At 40.1% G+C, this 17,309-nt stretch overlaps 1 protein-coding gene across 1 annotated transcript in view; it reads left to right on the plus strand.

Annotated features, from left to right (window-relative positions):
- Window positions 1-722: 722 nt before the first annotated feature.
- ZNF24 (zinc finger protein 24) overlaps window positions 723-17,309 on the plus strand; it is a 64,291-nt gene continuing 47,704 nt past the window's right edge. Inside the window, exons 1-4 of the mRNA XM_032654106.1 lie at window positions 723-1,265; window positions 2,478-2,980; window positions 3,227-3,374; window positions 5,435-10,893. Of these exons, the coding sequence (XP_032509997.1) occupies window positions 2,561-2,980; window positions 3,227-3,374; window positions 5,435-5,973 (1,107 nt within the window). The 5' untranslated portion in view covers window positions 723-1,265; window positions 2,478-2,560 and the 3' untranslated portion in view covers window positions 5,974-10,893. Of the gene's footprint in view, window positions 1,266-2,477; window positions 2,981-3,226; window positions 3,375-5,434 lie in introns of the transcript that reaches the window.

Genomic DNA, 17,309 nt, shown 5'->3' on the forward strand with positions numbered 1-17,309 from the left:
AGAGTCATGCCTTGGTTTTAAATCTTGCTTCCCACTTACTAGTTATGAGCTCTGGGCAAGCTATTTACTTGTGCCGCGATTATCTCAGCTGTGAAATGGGGATAATAAAAGTTCTTACCATCTTAGGGTTGTTGTGAAAATTAAATTACAATACATGTGAAGCATGGTGACTGTGCCTGGTACGATGTAGTTAGCATTCATAAATATTAGCTTTTGTTACTTCTGTCAGAGGATTACTGTGAGGATCACATGAGATAATGCATGTGAAAAGGCTTATGAAACCGTAAGACTATCTTAGTGGCTGAATTCTTTCTTTTCCTTGTCTTCTAAGCGGAACACAGAAGGCTGGGCTATCCGGAGAAAAGAGGCGCGAGGCCAACCGTAGCCTCAAAGAAGTCATTGTCGTCGGACAGCCCTTCCCCCCGCCCGGAGCGCATCTCCATGGTAACGCGGTGCTTCGCCTCCCCCCGCCTCCTGGGGCCCGCAGACCGGAAGCAGTCTGCGCCGGGGGCTGCTGGGAAACCGCTCGTGAGTGGCGTTTGTGCGTCCGCCGTGCACAGCGAAGCGGCTGCGGTTCCCGAGCCCGAGGTTTGCGCGAGTGTGGGGGGAAGTGCGTGAGGGGGACTCTGGGCTACGGGCTGCGGACCGCTTTGGCAAGAGTCAGCGAAGAAGCCTGGCGGGGACCTTTCTCGGCTTCCCGGGAGGCGCGGGGGGGGCAGGCCGCGGTCTCCGTGCCCGGCAGTTGGGGGACGGCGAGGGGTAGACGGAAAGCCAGATTCGGCTTTCAGCACCTTCGGAGACTCCTCCATCCCTTGTGTCCTCCGCGACCCTTGCCTTCCCCTCCCCCATCGGCCGGTTTTGTTCTATTTCGAGGCCCTGGCATCTCGCGGAGAGTTCTGGGATTCTTTTCGGGCGGAGGTGGGAGTGGGCGGACCTCGCGCGGGGCCTGCCGGGACTTGTAGTTCAGCCGGCCGCGGGCGGAAGTACCGTGGCTTCGACGCTGTTGTGGCAGAGTGGCTTTTGGTCTAACGAAAGCCGCCGCCGCGAGTGCGGGGAAGAAGGCTGGAATCGCTGCGGTGGGGGCGGGGTTCGCAGCGGCAGTCTGCAGGAGTGAGTTACTTGGAACTGGGCTCCCCGCCCACGCATCGTCGGGACAGCGAGGCTGCTCTCCCCTCACCTCCTCACGTCCCACGGGCAGGGTGCTCTATGAGAACGTAAAAGGAAGAGAAATTTATTTTCTGTAGACTGTTTGAACCGTCGATAAGGTAGGGTCTTGGAATAGGAACAAACGAATCTGTAGGCCAAACCTACGTGTTTGTAAGGCCGCCACACTCCAGAGTATTTAATTACACCTGTATGTATATTACCTGATAAGATCTTTTCCGATTCCTAGTCTCATGGGGTTACGGGAAGTTGTTTGGAAATTACTGGCTTTCACATTCCGGGTCCTGAATAGGTACATTGAGTAGCTGCATGGCTCCATTCCTAATGGGTATTGTAAACAATGGCATGGGCATGACTGTGCAAATACTAAGGAAAGGATCAGAAATAGTACAAGGTTTCCCTGAAGGTAGAAGCCAGGGAGCCTGTGAGTCACCCAGTGTAAGGACAAGAGTCTGCACCACTGCACGAAGTTACGGTGTTATGAGAGTGCCTTTTCTTCGAAGAATTTTACTGTGATTAATGCCTGTCATTACAAATGTAAAGGTACTTACGGCGCGGTGGGTGACTGAATAATACTTAAGTTTTATGGCACATAAGTGGTTAATTTTTATCAACATTATGTATCTGTTACTGAGCAAGTGAATGTTTTTTTCACGTATATTTTAACTCCAGGGAGTTCTTAAACATTTTGAAAATATTTCTTAGCCCTTAAAAAACATTTGTCAAAAGAAATTTTTTAAGCGGATAATGAAAAAGCAGTCCCTGCTTTTGAGGTGACCTAAGTGTGTCAGGGAACATCAGTTATGAATTGCAAATAATGTGTTCAAGGGTCAGATGCATTTAAATAACACTGAAGTGGTCTGGTGCTTACTTGGATTCTTTTGATTGTTGAAATAGGTTTTGTAGGTCACAGATAGGCAAACTTTTTCTCTAAAGGGCCAGAGTAAATACTAGGTTTTTCATGCCCTATAGTGTCTATTGCAACTACTCAATTCTGCTATTGTAGCGTGAACAAATAAATAAAATTTATGGAGACAACTTAATTTCGTATCATTTTCACATGTCATGAAGTGTTCTTTTGATTTCTTTCAACCATGTCAAAATGTGAAAACTCTACTTAGTACAAGCACGGTACAAAAGTGGGCACCAGGCTAGATGTGGTCGTGAGCTGTAGTTTGCCAACTTCTGGTTTAGGTTATTGATTGGAATTTTTAACCTAGTAAAAGAATACATTTTTATTTCCTTTAATCGGTATGTGTCCAAATTCTTAGAATATTTGGTCATTAATATATTTTTCATTTCTTGTGCCTCAGGAGTGCCTGTGAAGAAAACGGGGTATTTCCCTGAGGCCTGTATCCTACCTTGATTGTCTTTTCTTGAAGTATTATAAATCAGGATGTCTGCACAGTCAGTGGAAGAGGATTCAATACTTATCATCCCAACTCCAGATGAAGAGGAAAAAATTCTGAGAGTGAAGTTGGAGGAGGATCCTGATGGCGAAGAGGGGTCAAGTATCCCCTGGAACCATCTCCCTGACCCGGAGGTTTTCCGGCAGCGATTCAGGCAGTTTGGATACCAGGATTCACCTGGGCCCCGTGAAGCTGTGAGCCAGCTTCGGGAACTTTGCCGTCTATGGCTCAGGCCAGAGACACACACAAAAGAACAAATCTTGGAGCTGGTAGTACTGGAGCAGTTTGTTGCCATCCTACCCAAGGAGCTACAGACTTGGGTTCGAGAGCATCATCCAGAGAATGGAGAGGAGGCAGTGACGGTGCTGGAGGATTTAGAGAGTGAACTGGACGACCCTGGACAGCCGGTAAGCCTGCTGCGTCACGTTCCTGGGTCAGGAGCATTGGCATGGCAGTAGACGCAGCTGCTGAATTAATTCCACTCAACTAAGTTAAAATTATGTTTCTGTGTCGCTCCCCTCACCCCCCATTATCTATGCTTGTTTGCCATCTAGGCCTCTGCAGCATATGTTTTTTATGGTTTCTTTTGTGTGCGTTTAGGTTTGATTCTCATCACGTTCATTCTCAACTGAACCAAACCCTTTCATTTCCAGGTTTCTCTTCGACGACGAAAACGGGAAGTGTTAGTAGAGGAGATGGTATCTCAAGAAGAAGCTCAGGGATTACCAAGTTCTGAGCTCGATGCAGTGGAAAACCAGCTCAAGTGGGCATCCTGGGAGCTCCATTCCCTAAGGCACTGTGGTGAGGACCCCATGTGGGCAGGAGGATGAAAGAGGGTGTGGACCTTTTGTCCGGAACTCTTTGCTTATTTTTACTGTGGGGGGGGCGGATAATCACCTTAACTTGATTGCTTAGACATAGACACACTGTAGGGTTTCGATTCTTTTCTAATAACAGTTGGTTTGCTAACCTCAGGTCTTTTATTCCTCAACATTAACATCATCAGCCTTTTCTTCTCTTTTACTTCTTTCTTTGAAGGCCTATCCATTTCAGGCTGGCATTTGCCTTACTCTGAGCCAGCACCCACCTGTAGACTGGGTCGCTCTGTTTCACTTGCCATATTGCTTATTTGCCATCTGTTTCACATCCTTTTAGTCTCTTGCCTAGTGTTCCTGGTACAATAAGCTTACCTGATACCTCTTCAAATCTAGTTTTTTTGTTTATAGTTTATTACTGAAGCCTTTTCTGAATTTTTAGCTTTTTGTATGTGTTTTTTCCTTCAAACATCCTACCTAAAGTCATTTTTGTTTCCTAAGAAGCTTCTTTTGTAGAAATGATATTTAGAGAAAATTCTTCACCTTTTCTAAGTATTTAGGCAAAAATATGGCCCCTAGCTATAATAAATATAAGTATAGAAAAATTAAGTAGAAAGCTCATAATTCACTAAGGCTGTTCTTTCCCAGTATCTTGGCAGTTAATGCCACATACTTACTTATTTTGATACAACCCCGTATATTCCTAAAACCGCTATATGTCTTTTTCATATTTTTATGAATTAAAATGAAATTTTGTTTGAGACTGCTTTGGGAATCATTCCTTGAGGTAGTTGGAGGTAATGCTAGTGTAAAGAGCTCTGAGCAGGCTTCCCCTCTGAATTATGGGGCATTCTTTAGTGCAATAAAGTTTGAGAACCACTGTCTTTGGTTGTTGGAGGTGGTATCTTCCTGGGAACTTCTCCCCTGCCTGAACTTTAGGATAATTCTCGCCTCTTTTTAAGTAGCCTCATTTTAGCAGTCTGGTCTCTACCACACTTGGGAGCTCAGTTCTTTGTGTGCCATTTGTCACCTTCACACTCCTCTGTTCTTCAAGTCTCCAGACCTCACTGATCCCCTCTAACTCTTCAGCATCTCTTTGTCCGCCTTTTTTCTGATTATCCCTTTCTTAATCATTTGTTACAGATTTGCTCACTGTTTATAACTTTTTTGAGCAGTTCTGTTCACCCTTTAGTAACTGTGTTTATTCTTTAAGGCTTGAAGTTTCAGGACTCGCTCATAATCACTGCCTGCCTACAGGTGGGTCATGGTACCTCATGTTGGTAATTTGGGCCGTTCTTTCACTGAACACATCTAACTGAGGCCTGGAAGTAACAACTCGTCTAAAAACCATGACAAATACCAAATACATGAGGCTGCTTTTAAAGGAAAACTTTCACTTATTAAAGGTGCATTATTAAAGGTGCATTGAATTTGTAAGTGTCATGTCCCAAGTTAACACAGGACACTCTCGGCTTACCTTCAGCTTTTTGTCAGGACTCCTATATTCTCCTTTTAGTCTGATCTTGGCTGTGACCTGCCTTGTCCTGCTCATTTTAGAAATAGTCACTTTCTGACAGATTGATGGTTATTTACACATTGTATTTTGATATAATTTCTCCCTTTTTCAAAGCAAAAGAATATTGAAATGATTTCTAATGGCCAATTTTATTTTATTTTTCTCCAGACCTAGCTGCATCACTTTGACTGTCTCTAACAAACTTAGACTCTCTAAAAAATCTGCCATTTTTCTGCCCTTTGGTTTTTGACTACTACTGTATAACCCACTCCCTTATGTTACCACTTTATTAGGATACAACCTTTTAATTTCTCATGTTCCCATGCTCTCACTTCATTAACCTCATAATCAGCCATTTCATTTTTTTTCTTTTTTGAGAGTAGGTAACCTTATCACCTGTTTTCATAGTGCTGTTTATAGACATATGCAAGCTATTTACTTTTAGTTCATTTTTTAAAAAAATTTTTCTTCAAGTTTCTTTCCTCTCAGAATAGGAAATGAGTGATATTTACATTTTCTGTTTATTTCAGATGATGATGCTAGGACTGAAAATGGAGCGCTAGCTCCAAAGCAGGAGATTCCTTCAGCAGTAGAATCTCATGAAGTTCCTGGCACTCTCAATATAGGTGTTCCTCAAATTTTTAAATATGGAGAAACCTGTTTTCCCAAGGGCAGGTTTGAAAGAAAGAGAAATCCCTCCCGAAAGAAACAACATATATGCGATGAATGTGGAAAACACTTCAGTCAGGGCTCAGCCCTTATTCTTCATCAAAGAATCCACAGTGGGGAGAAACCCTATGGATGTGTTGAGTGTGGGAAAGCATTCAGCAGGAGTTCTATCCTTGTGCAACACCAGAGAGTCCATACTGGAGAAAAACCTTACAAATGTCTCGAATGTGGAAAAGCCTTTAGCCAGAATTCTGGGCTTATTAATCATCAGAGAATCCATACTGGGGAGAAACCTTATGAATGCGTTCAGTGTGGGAAATCCTATAGTCAAAGCTCAAATCTTTTTAGACATCAACGAAGACACAATGCAGAGAAACTTCTCAATGTTGTGAAAGTTTAAGAAATGAAAAAAAAAAAATCAGCACTCAGGTCTTTTTCTTCTGAAATGAAGACAAAATTAAAAACATGAAATGATACATAATAGTTTTCCTATAGACTTAGAAAATCCACTGGGAAATGTAGAAAATTTTCACCCACTATTATTATCTTATCTTGAAAGAAATGGTGTCATACCTGCCTAGAAACTGAAATTTTAAACTTAATTCAGGTGTTAATGCCTAAATCTTCCATGTGATGTTTATATTCTTATTATTTTTCCAAACGATAAACTACCTGATTCTTTGTCCCTTTGTTAAAACTTTTCCTTCTTAGACAGATATGTTATTTGTGTTGATCATTGAAATGTTCTTTACAAGGATACATTCCTTTCTACATTGAAAAGCAATGTAGGAATTGTAAAATCTGAAAACTGAAACCATTTTTTCCAAATTTACCAGTTTTCTTTTACCTAATTTGAATATGCATTTCAGAAAATAGAAGATAAAGGATGACCAAAAACCTCAAAGTGAAATGAGCCTTAAAACTCAGATAAGAAGTGATGGTGATGAAACATCAAAAAGTGAATGGGACACCTAGATTGGGGAAGATTGACAAATACTTCGATCCAAGAATTGAAGTATATCAAGAATTTATCTAGGTGTAGTTAGTTTCCTGCCTGCAGGAAAACTCAAAAATAGCTCATCTTACCTGTAATTGGGAAGCATCCCACTAATGAAAATGATGTCCTCTCATGTATCATTAGAAAGTGGACAGTCTAAACAATAAACAGTTACAAAACTATGAAGGTAGAAATTATAACACTAGGAAAAGATTTGTAGTGAATGGCAGTGTTGAAGGGCAAATGTAAACAAGAGTGATGGTCTGTCTTGGCTTTTAGAAAACAAAAGACTTGAAGATCTAAGTCATTATTATTTTTCCTTCATTTTTAAGGACAGAAAAATCCATGACAGGTGGGCAATGAGTATCAGGTTTGCGATTTTACTCCTTTGGTACAAAAGGATTGAACACCAGGCTAACAAAGCAGCCGTGCATTTATTAAATTTTCTACCGACAAGGCACTGTGCTAGGTACTGTAACCCTGCCATAATTAGGTAGGTATTTCTTCCACTGTAAATCTTTGGGGGTTGGTACAAAGCTGTTGCATGTGAGTTAGCCTCTTCCCCCACCTCAGATTCCTAGAGCCATAGTTGTCTTACCAGGGTGTTGTATTTGGGTAAAGGAAGACTCAGCTCAAAGAGCTAGCCAGCTCTTCAGCAATCTTCAGAGGTGAGTCCGAGATAACTATCACAGTTTGGAGGTTTGTGGGTCTTTTATAAAAAAAAAAAAACAAAAACTAATCAATCTCTAGTAGCATTGAGGTTATACTTACATGTTAAGTTGAATGGGTTCTATTTTAAAAAAAAAAAACTAGCTTATAACAACTAGTTTAACTGTCAGAGTTGGTGGAACTATTTTTTTTTTTTTCATTTTAAGTCTTTAACACATTTTTTTAATGTATAAAAATAATACACATTGTAGTAGTAGGATCATATACTCCTTGTCTGAGAATCCCAAGTACTGTGGTTCTGTTTAGTGGAAAACTCTGAAAGTTAAAATATAGATATGAGAAAAGGCTTTTTTATAGTGGGCATAATTGTGTGGAAAATGACCCATGTGAATAAAAATATTTCATAGTTCCAGAGGTTTTGGTTACATCTGGTACTTGGATCAAATTAAAAAATGGAAGGTGAGATTTGCATGAGCCTAATGCGAGGCCAGCTGATGGAGAAGTGAGGCAGAATGGAGCTTGTTTATAGATTTTCTGATAATTATAAGAAATGTGCTTTATAGATTAAGATTTATTGAAGTATAAATATGTAGTAATGATATAATGTATTTTAAGTTATACAAGAATATGTAGGGACTTTTGTTTGGGTCTTCTCTTTGTGGCTGAGAGGAAACAAGTCAATGTCCAATAAAGCTATAAATTCCTCCACTCTAAGATAAAACGGTCTTGGGTTGATTGATTTATTTATTTATAACTGGCTTCTTTCCAAGTAGGTTTTGAGGTGGCATATTTGGAATACTGCTGGGATGACAGAATTCTTTTATCAGAGTAGGTAAGAAGGGAATAACCTCTTGGTGGCTAGAATTTCATGGTTTTTTTTAGATCTTATTTTTCGTATATACAAAGAAGCTTCCCTGTGGTACATTTTTCATAAATGCCAAAGATGTTTGGTATAATGTGAGAGCTTAGAGAAAGTATTTGAGTTGGCAAATATGAGGTTGTCTTGCCATCTCCGATACCTGTACGTTGTTTAGAAAGGATTCTGAAACTAAGGCAAGGCTCTGGGGAAAATGGGTTGGACCCAAAAAAACTGTGTGACAATACACATGAAGAGGAAGTGATGGTCTGTGTACTCGCCATCTCTGGTTAGTCTAAGTTCCCACTAGACAAATTGATTTTAAATAACTATTTGGTGATTTATGATTTCATCCAGACATTCATTTACGTTAACACAGATAATCATATTGGCGATTCTGGGGGGGTGCCCAGCCTCTGATGAAGTGGTGATCTGGCAGTTGCCAGGCAGTGGCATCTGTTGGGTTATCAAGTGAGCAGTCATTGTTAACAGCATGCAGACTGCTGATGCCTGTCCAGTAGCCACTGAGCATTTATTTGCTCATTACTGCTAAATTTTCTTTTGGTTTTCTTGGAGGTTGAACTCCCCACATTCACACCCAGTTGGCACTTGATCATTTAGCAATATGTCTAATACATTTGTGTAAGTTCAAGGGAGAGTTCTATGTACTGAAGTAATCTGCATGCCAGACATTGGATTAGACACTTTACCTATCTCACTTAGATTTGTAGACTAGGAAAGCAAGATTTAGAGATTGTGTGACTTGCATGTGGCCAATTAGAGCTAAAACTCAAAATCTAGTTCTGTGAATTCCAGGGATGTATATTTTTTCACAATGCACTGAATGATGGCTATTAAACCTTGATTGATAAATTTTATGCTTTTATCTTATGGTTAACAAATGTAAAAGCTATTAAAACATGCTCGTTTGAGTTTTCTACAGTACAGAAATGTAAAATGAAAAAGGACATTCCTTTTCATGGTCTTCACACAGAAGTAATAATTATTTGGTTTGCTGTTCTTCCAGACTTAGACATATACATAATTAAGCAAAAATGTGTTAATAGCTGACACTTGTCACTGTATACAAGCACTGTTGGAAGTGCTTTACCATGGATTAACTCTTAATCCTCACAGCGATCATATGTGTGTGGTAGGTACATATCCCTATTTTACGTGAACTGCACTGAGACTTGCCTCCTCCCTCCCACTTTGATGTAGACATTGTCTTTTTATAGCTACATACTAATCCATTGCATCAATACACTGTAACTTATTTAGCCAACCCCTATTGGTAGGTAATTTGGTTATTTCTGATTCTTTATTATAGGTAAATTAGAGTTAACATCCGTATATATTTTGCTGCCTGTGTTGGTATTTCTGTGGGATAAATAGCTAGAAGTGGAATTATTGGGTCAGAAAACATGCACATTTAACATTTTGAGAAATACCATCAAAAAGATTGTACCACTTTACAACTCCATCAGTAGTCAGAGTGCCTCTTTGCCTACACTCCCAACCAACACTGAATCCTTCAATATTTTTGCCACTCTGATAGGCAAAAATTTATCTTTCTTTTCTTTGTTAATAAGAAGGAACATCTTTTCGTATGTTCATTGGCCATTTTCATTTCCTATTGTGAATTGCATTTCCCCATTTTTTTAAATTATGGAAGTATAAATGACTACCATCTCAGTGTACTTAACTCTTACACAAGACTGAAGAGAGACCCTTTTCTGCAGCGTTTCCTGTCACATTCCACTGCCCACAGTTTAGTATACGTTCTTCTGATCTCCTTTCCATAATTTCCATGTGAATATACATACACATATAAATGCTGTTTTTACATAAATAGGGTCATATATGTATTCTGCAGCTTGCCTTTTTTTTTTTTGTCTCAGATCCTGAGGTCTTTAAATTAATGGTTGAATAGTATTCAGTACTATGAAAATACCATTATTTAACTATTCCCTTATTTTTTTCTTTTGCTATTACATTGCCGAAGTAAAGATCTCTTTCATAGCTCTTTGTGCACGTGTGTGAATATGTCTTTAGAATGGAGTATAATGTAGATTGTTGGGACAAAGGGTGTGCTCTGGTAGACCCACCTTAGCCTTCCCAAAGGCCCTCATAACTTTCTATTTTCACCAACTGTATAGAAAGTGCTCATTTCGCCATATAGCCTTACCTACACTTGATAATTTTTATCTGATGGACAAAAAAAAAAAAAAAGGATGATTTTGCATTTCCCTGGTTAATGGTGAGGTTGATTACATATATTTATTGGCCATTTATAGTTTTATCATGGATTGTTTGTATCCTTTACCTGCTCTTCTGTTGGGTTATGTGTGGATATATGTTGTTTTTGTTCAGCATCTCTTTCCCCATCTTGTGATAACAGAATCCTTATTTATTGTGGGGAACCCATTCCCTGTGGCTTAGGTGAGTACATAACCAGGCCTGGCCCTCCTGAGTCCCACAGCTCCTTAGCCACAGTGATTAAAGAATGGGCATGTAACTCAAGCCAGGCTAAAGAAAGCCCTCAACAGAACTTCTGCTGGAACTCTTGGAAAGAACGCTCGACAGAGATCTCACGAACTAATGACTGTGTAAGACTGAAAATTTGTACCATGTGGAGCGAGTCTGAGGGGAAACTCAGAGGCTAGCAGAAAGGAATGAGAACTAAGTTCTGATGTCAATTTTCTGGAGGCCCTAGATCCAGCTGTGCCTAAAGCCTGCCCTACCTCTGGACTTTAACGTTTTGTGAGCCAATAAAGTCCCTTTCTTGTTTAAGATAATTGAATTGGATTTCTGTCCTGATTAATATAGGTTATTTGTATTTTCTTATCAATTTTTAGAAAACCTTTGTAATTTTAAATTCTAGACTTATACTTAATGCACTACATAGGTTAATAAAATTAGCATGGCGTTCCATGATTCGGCCTCTCTCAACCTCTGCCATTTGTTACTCTACACCACACACCACACACATATACTTTAAATTCCAATAATAACTGAACATTGGTGTTGGCATTGTCTATAGATGAAAAACTTCACACAATCAGGTCTTTGGCATTTCTCTTCTGTCCTTCCTACAGATTCATTAACTTGGGACTCAGACAGGATTACACTGCTGAGTCTATGCTGTACCCACCTCCAACCGTTGCTCCTGGGGTGTTTCCCTGAAGCATCCCCTGTATGTGACTTCCTCCCCATGGCCTCCACTCCCCTGCCTCCCCCCAAGGTTCTCTGGAGTCCTCTTTTTAAAATTTTCAGGCCTGTGGATTTGAAGTTGCTCAGGTCCAGGAGTGTTCTGGGGTTTACATCTATTGATTTTGGAAACTATAGACGGCAGTGGAAAAAAAGGAAAGCATATTGTTCGACGTGATGAATGGTAAAAAAATATATTGGGAAAGAAAGGATCACAAAACATCAAGGAGGAAGAGTATTGCAATTTAGATAGGTTGTCCAGGGAAGATTTCACTGATAGTGAAATTTGAGAAAAGATACAAATGAGTATAAGGAAGTCCATGAGACTCTGGAGGAAAGATGTTCTAGGCATGGGAACAGCAAGTGCGAAGAACTTGATGTAGGAGCAATGCCCGATTTGTTCAAGAGACAGCAAGAAGGCCAGTGAGGCTGGAGCAGAATGAAAAGGGGGAAAGTAGTGGATGAAGCCAGAGAAATGAGTTAAGGGTGGAGGGTAGGGCCAGATCATGGAAGACCTGGTTAGCCATTGGTAAGGACTATGACTTTTACTTTGAATGAGATGAGAAACTGTTAGAGGTTTTGGGCAAAGGAGTGTAATGAGTAGGTGCTGAGAATAGAACAAAGCAGTGTCTAGCTATCTCGTTTCTTTAAATTCTTTAAAAATATAATTCTATAATATAACTATTAATATATAAACTAATATATAATAGGAAAAGTTTAGAAATAGAAATCACCCCAATAGTCACCCATGAGTCCACATAGTAACAGTCCATTAACATTTTTATGTTCTCTCTATGCCTATATTATTCTCTATATACCTATCCCCATCTATACCTATTATACCATGTTTAAAACAGAAAGAAAAATCTAGAAGACAGTAAACAAAATGTCCGTATCTTGGTTTGCTAATCTTAGTGCCTCTTTCCTCTTAACTTTGGATCAACTGTGCTTCTGCCTGAGGCTAGCATCTTCATTGGATCTAAGCCACCCTCTCACACCTACTCAAAGACATACCCCAATAATCCTCACCTCTTGCATTATCAAATTTTCCTCTCCTGAATTTTTTAATTAGCATGCAAACATACTTTTTAAAAGTCACTCACATAGCCTTCGGACCAAGATGACTAACCTGCCTGAACAAGTACAATACCAGACAAAATATATCAGAAGCAAAGGATGGGAGAGACGTGATCCCTGAAATGGGAAACGTGAAGCAAACTTGGGTTCCCTCAGTTTACTGCCTGGAGAGAGTTTCTAGGCTACAGCACAGGGAGGGAGAACTCAAGCAGACCTTGACCGTATTCCTAAATTGAGATGATGGAGCAAGGCGCCCTGAGAGGCCAAGTGACTAGATTGGCAGGGCAGAGTACCAAAGAGGAGAGACCTAAACGCTGGAGGTCTGCAGAGGGTCCCTCACAAGTATTCAGTTGATTGCTGATGAACACCTGTGTAAAGAAACTACCTGAGGTGGGGGAAAGAATCATCCAGAAGAATTAGGGGGAAAAATCACTGGAACTCACAAAGTGCCAGTAATAGTACCATCGGCGAGGGCAGAAAACCTCCTAAGTCACAGGACGTCAGAGCAATGGCTCTCAAACGATGGCAGTTTTATGCCCCGCTCCACCCCCGCCAAGAGACAATTGGTAGTATCTGGAGACATTTTTGGTTTTCATAACCAGAGAAGATGGGATCTACTGGCATCTACTGGGTAGAGGCCAGAGATGCTGCTAAACATCCTACAATGAATTATCCAGCCTTAAATATCAATAGTGCTGAGGTTGAGAAACTCTGGGTTCGAATAGTAGAGTCTTGCCTGCATAGGAGAAAAAAATGAACCCTAGACTAAACACTGCCTGAAAGATACTTAATAGCAAGACCTAAGAGGATAAAACTGCCCAAGTAATTTAAACACATCCCAGAACAAAGCTCAAGAATATATATATTAAAAATATTCAGTACCCAACAACATACAATACAAAATGACTGGCATCCAATCAAAAATTGGATAACTCGTAAGTCATGCAAAGCAGGAAAATACAACCCATAATAAGAAAAACCACTCAATCAAATTGACCCAGAAATGACAAAGAATTAGACAAGCTCATTAAGACAATTATTAAACTATTCCATGTGATCAAGAAGCTAGTGGAAGTATTGAACATGCTCAGTAGCAACATGAAAGCTATTAAAAAGTCAACCAAATTAAGCTTTTAGAGATAAAAACTACAATGTCTGAGATTTTAAAAAAATGCACAGATGGGATTAACTGTGGATTAAACATAATAGAAGAAAAGAATTAAAAAATCATGGTAGATAAGACATAACAAAAGAAACCATCCAAAATGAAAAACGGGCAAATAAAACACTAAGAAAAATTGAACAGAGCTGTAGTACAACTTCAAGCAACCTAATATGTTTAAGAGTAATTAGAGTTCCTGAAGGTGAGGGGAGGGAGGAGGAATAGCGAAATATTTGAAAAAAGTAATCTCTGGGACGCAGCTCTTATTGGTAAATTTTTAGTAATGAAGTACTTATACTAGAAAAAAAAAAGTCTCAATTTCTTCAGCTTCCACCTTAAGAAACCAGAAAAAGAATAAATTAAACCCAAAGTAAAGAGAAGAAGAGAAAGATTAGATTGGAAATCAACAAAATAGAAAACAGAAAAACAAGAGAAAAATCAATTTCTGTACTCTGTTTAAACCAAAAGCTAACTTTTAAAAAAGATTAATAAAATTGATAAACTTCCCGCCAGACTGATCAGGAAAGAAAAAAAAGTTGAAGATACAAATTATAACAGGAATGAGAGGTGTGACATTACTGTATATTACACAAATTTTTCTCCACATAAAGAGTGCTGCTAATCAGTGGGAATTCCCTGGCGGTCCAGTGCTTATGACTCAGCGCTTTCACTGCCGTGTCCCAGGTTCAGTCCCTGGTTAGGGAACTGAGATCCCGCACGCAAGCTGCATGGTGTGGCCAAACAAGACAAAACAAAAGAAGAGTGCTAATCAACTTTGCTAACTTCCATATTGCTGATTTCAATATTCATTTATTACTTATATTGCTTGAGCCATCAGCAGTATTTTGCATAATTGATGTATTTTCATTTGGCTTCAAGAAACAACATGCTTGGTTTTTCTCTACCTCATGGGACATTTTTTTTCAGTCTCGATGCTGGTATTTCCTCACCTCTCTGGACTTCAGTATGTTGGAGTGCCTGAGGGCTCAGTGTTCAAATCTCTTCTTTTTTCTACCTATGTTCACTTCCTAGGTAATCTCATCTGGTCTTAGATCTTTATTACCTAGGACTCCAAAATCTATATTTCAGCCTAGATCTCTTCTCTGAACTACAGGCTCATATATCGCTTTGCCTACTAGACATCTCCACTTTGATACCTGCTTTAATCTGGGTTCCTAAGAAAACAGCATAAAATTAAACCTTATTGTTAATACTTTATTGGGGTGATGCAATCCCGGAACAGGATGACTGAAGGTAAATGAGCAGTGAAGCAGGGGAAAAAGAGAGAACAAACACAGGTGGGTGTTACTGAGCGTCTACAGCATAGGCACAGCTCTTTGCTTAGTCTCACTGACTATCTTCAGAGGGCAAATGGCATGAACTATGTCATCTCACCTCACCATGGGGTAGGAAGAGGGAGAAGAATTTTCTGCAGGCTCCCCTCGCTCGCCCTCTGGTCAGTTTCCACCACAGAACATCAATTCCACACTTCCAGGTGCACCATTCAGCCTCTCCAGCAGTCAGGTTCCAAGACAACGCAATAGCACAGGAGTGGCAGGCAAGAGATCCAGCGGGAGTCAGTTGCTCCCTCTGCCTGCAGCCCGGTGGGCCTGCAACCTGAAGGGTTGGTGCAGGCAGTCTTCTTAGAGCGTCATCAGTATCACAGAGCAGAAACTCTGGCCCTGCAAATAGGCGGAGGCTTATAAACTGGGCTTGGTACAGTGACTAATTAGGCATCTTAAACCCAACATGCCCCCATCACATTTTTAATTTCTCCCCAAACATGTTCTTCTTGTAGTTATCTTCACCTTAGAAAGTGGCAATTTTGTCCTCCCAGTTGGTCAGGCCATAGTCTCCCTGATTTCCTGCTTGCTCTGCTTCACTCAGCTCTCCCCACAGCATCCAGATCATGTTCAGACTGTGTCACTTCTCTGCTCAAAATCCTCTTCCTCCTCGCTCTGTTTGAATGTCAAAGGGGCATTGTGTCTGTAACTTACTAACAATTCAGGGAAAACTTAACATATCTATATATATAGATATAGATATATCTGGGCATGTAGCATAAGTAGATAGAGAATTATAAAGCAAATGTGATAAAATAATACTTGGGGAATCTGGGTGAAGCAAATATAGGAATTCTTTGTTCTATTCTTGCAATTTTTCTGTAAGTTTGAAATTATCTCAAAATTCAAAATTAAAGAAAACTTAATGGCCCCGAAAGGGAGAGAGTGAATTACTAACGGAAAACCAGGTAAGGTGCTGTTATCGAGAAAGCTTGGGGCAGGGAGAGGGAGAAGGGAATATTGAGAAAGCAGTTATAAATATCCCCTACAGCCATATTTAAAAAGAAGACGAAGAGCTATGTTTATGGATGTGTAAAATATTTATGATAGGGCTTCCCTGGTGGCGCATGGTTAAGAATCTGCCTGCCAATGCAGGGGACATGGGTTCGAGCCCTGGCCTGGGAAGATCCCACATGCTGCAGAGCAACTAAGCCTGTGAGCCACAACTACTGAAGCCCACGCGCCTAGAGCCCATGCTGTGCAACAAGAGAAGCCACCGCAATGAGAAGCCCGCGCACCGCAACGAAGAGTAGCCCCCGCTCGCCGCAACCAGAGAAACTCCGCACGCAGCAATAAAGACCCAACACGGCCAAAAATAAAACAAATAAATAAATTTATTTTTAAAATGTTTATGATACAACAATGGGAAATTTTTCATTTGCCATCATCAATATCATTTTTGGAAAAAAGTACACAAATATATATGTAGAATGGCACTCATCAAAATACTAAGTTTGCTAAGTAGGCTTCTGGAGATAAATGACTTTTATCTTTGTTTTTACATAGTATCTTTTTTTTTTTTAACAGCAAGCTAGCAGCACATTTATAATCAGCAAAAAGAAAAAAAAATCAATAAAAGTTTAAAAAACCTTTCATTTAGATCATGGGTCAGCAAACATTTTCTGTAAAGGGCCAGATAGCAAATATTTTCAGCTTTGAGGGCCATACAGTTTCTGCTGCAACTATGCAACTCTGCCTTTATAGCAGAAAGCAGCCTTAGATAACTCACAAACAAATGGGTGAGGCTGTGTTCTATTAAAACAGTGGCTGGCTGGCCTTCCTGCAGTAGTTTGTAGACCCCTGATTTAGAAGAATACTTTTTCCCTAAAGCATGGCTTACAGGAAAGGAATATTCTCATTCTTCTGGAGTTTTCTATAGGGCCCCCTTGACCAACTGACAGTCTGGGAATTCCACTGGCCCCATGTAATTAGCTATATCATTGAGTAAGCTGACTAAATAAAATTTAATGAAAGCATTTAAACAGAACCACATTTATAAACAAATAACAAACACCTTGTCTGGAGAAGTGTAGTGTAAGTGATAAATATGCATTGTATGATATTGTAGATAATTAGATTCAGTCTGCTTGCCACTGGATCCCAACTGTTGGAAAGAGATTCCTTTTAATGTGCCCTGGAGGCTCGGATGCAGCTGCCTGACATCTGGAGTGATCAAAGGCCTGAAAGGCATCCTAGGGAGATGCGGAGAAATGCGTGTGCCAAAATCCTTGGGAAAGCCATGCCTCCTGGTCTAGTTCCAGGAAGGAAATCTTCTGTAAGGAACGTAATCCACAGCTTCCATAAAATTAGTTGGGTAGTGTATTGTCTTTTTCTTTTACCGTGAAGAGATTGTGTAAGATTGCTTTATTTCTTCCTTTAATGTCTGGAACTTTTCCCTGCTGAGATATCTGGCTTGGACTAT

Source organism: Phocoena sinus, chromosome 14, assembly GCF_008692025.1.
Source record: "Phocoena sinus isolate mPhoSin1 chromosome 14, mPhoSin1.pri, whole genome shotgun sequence".
Taxonomy (NCBI): Eukaryota; Metazoa; Chordata; class Mammalia; order Artiodactyla; family Phocoenidae; genus Phocoena; species Phocoena sinus.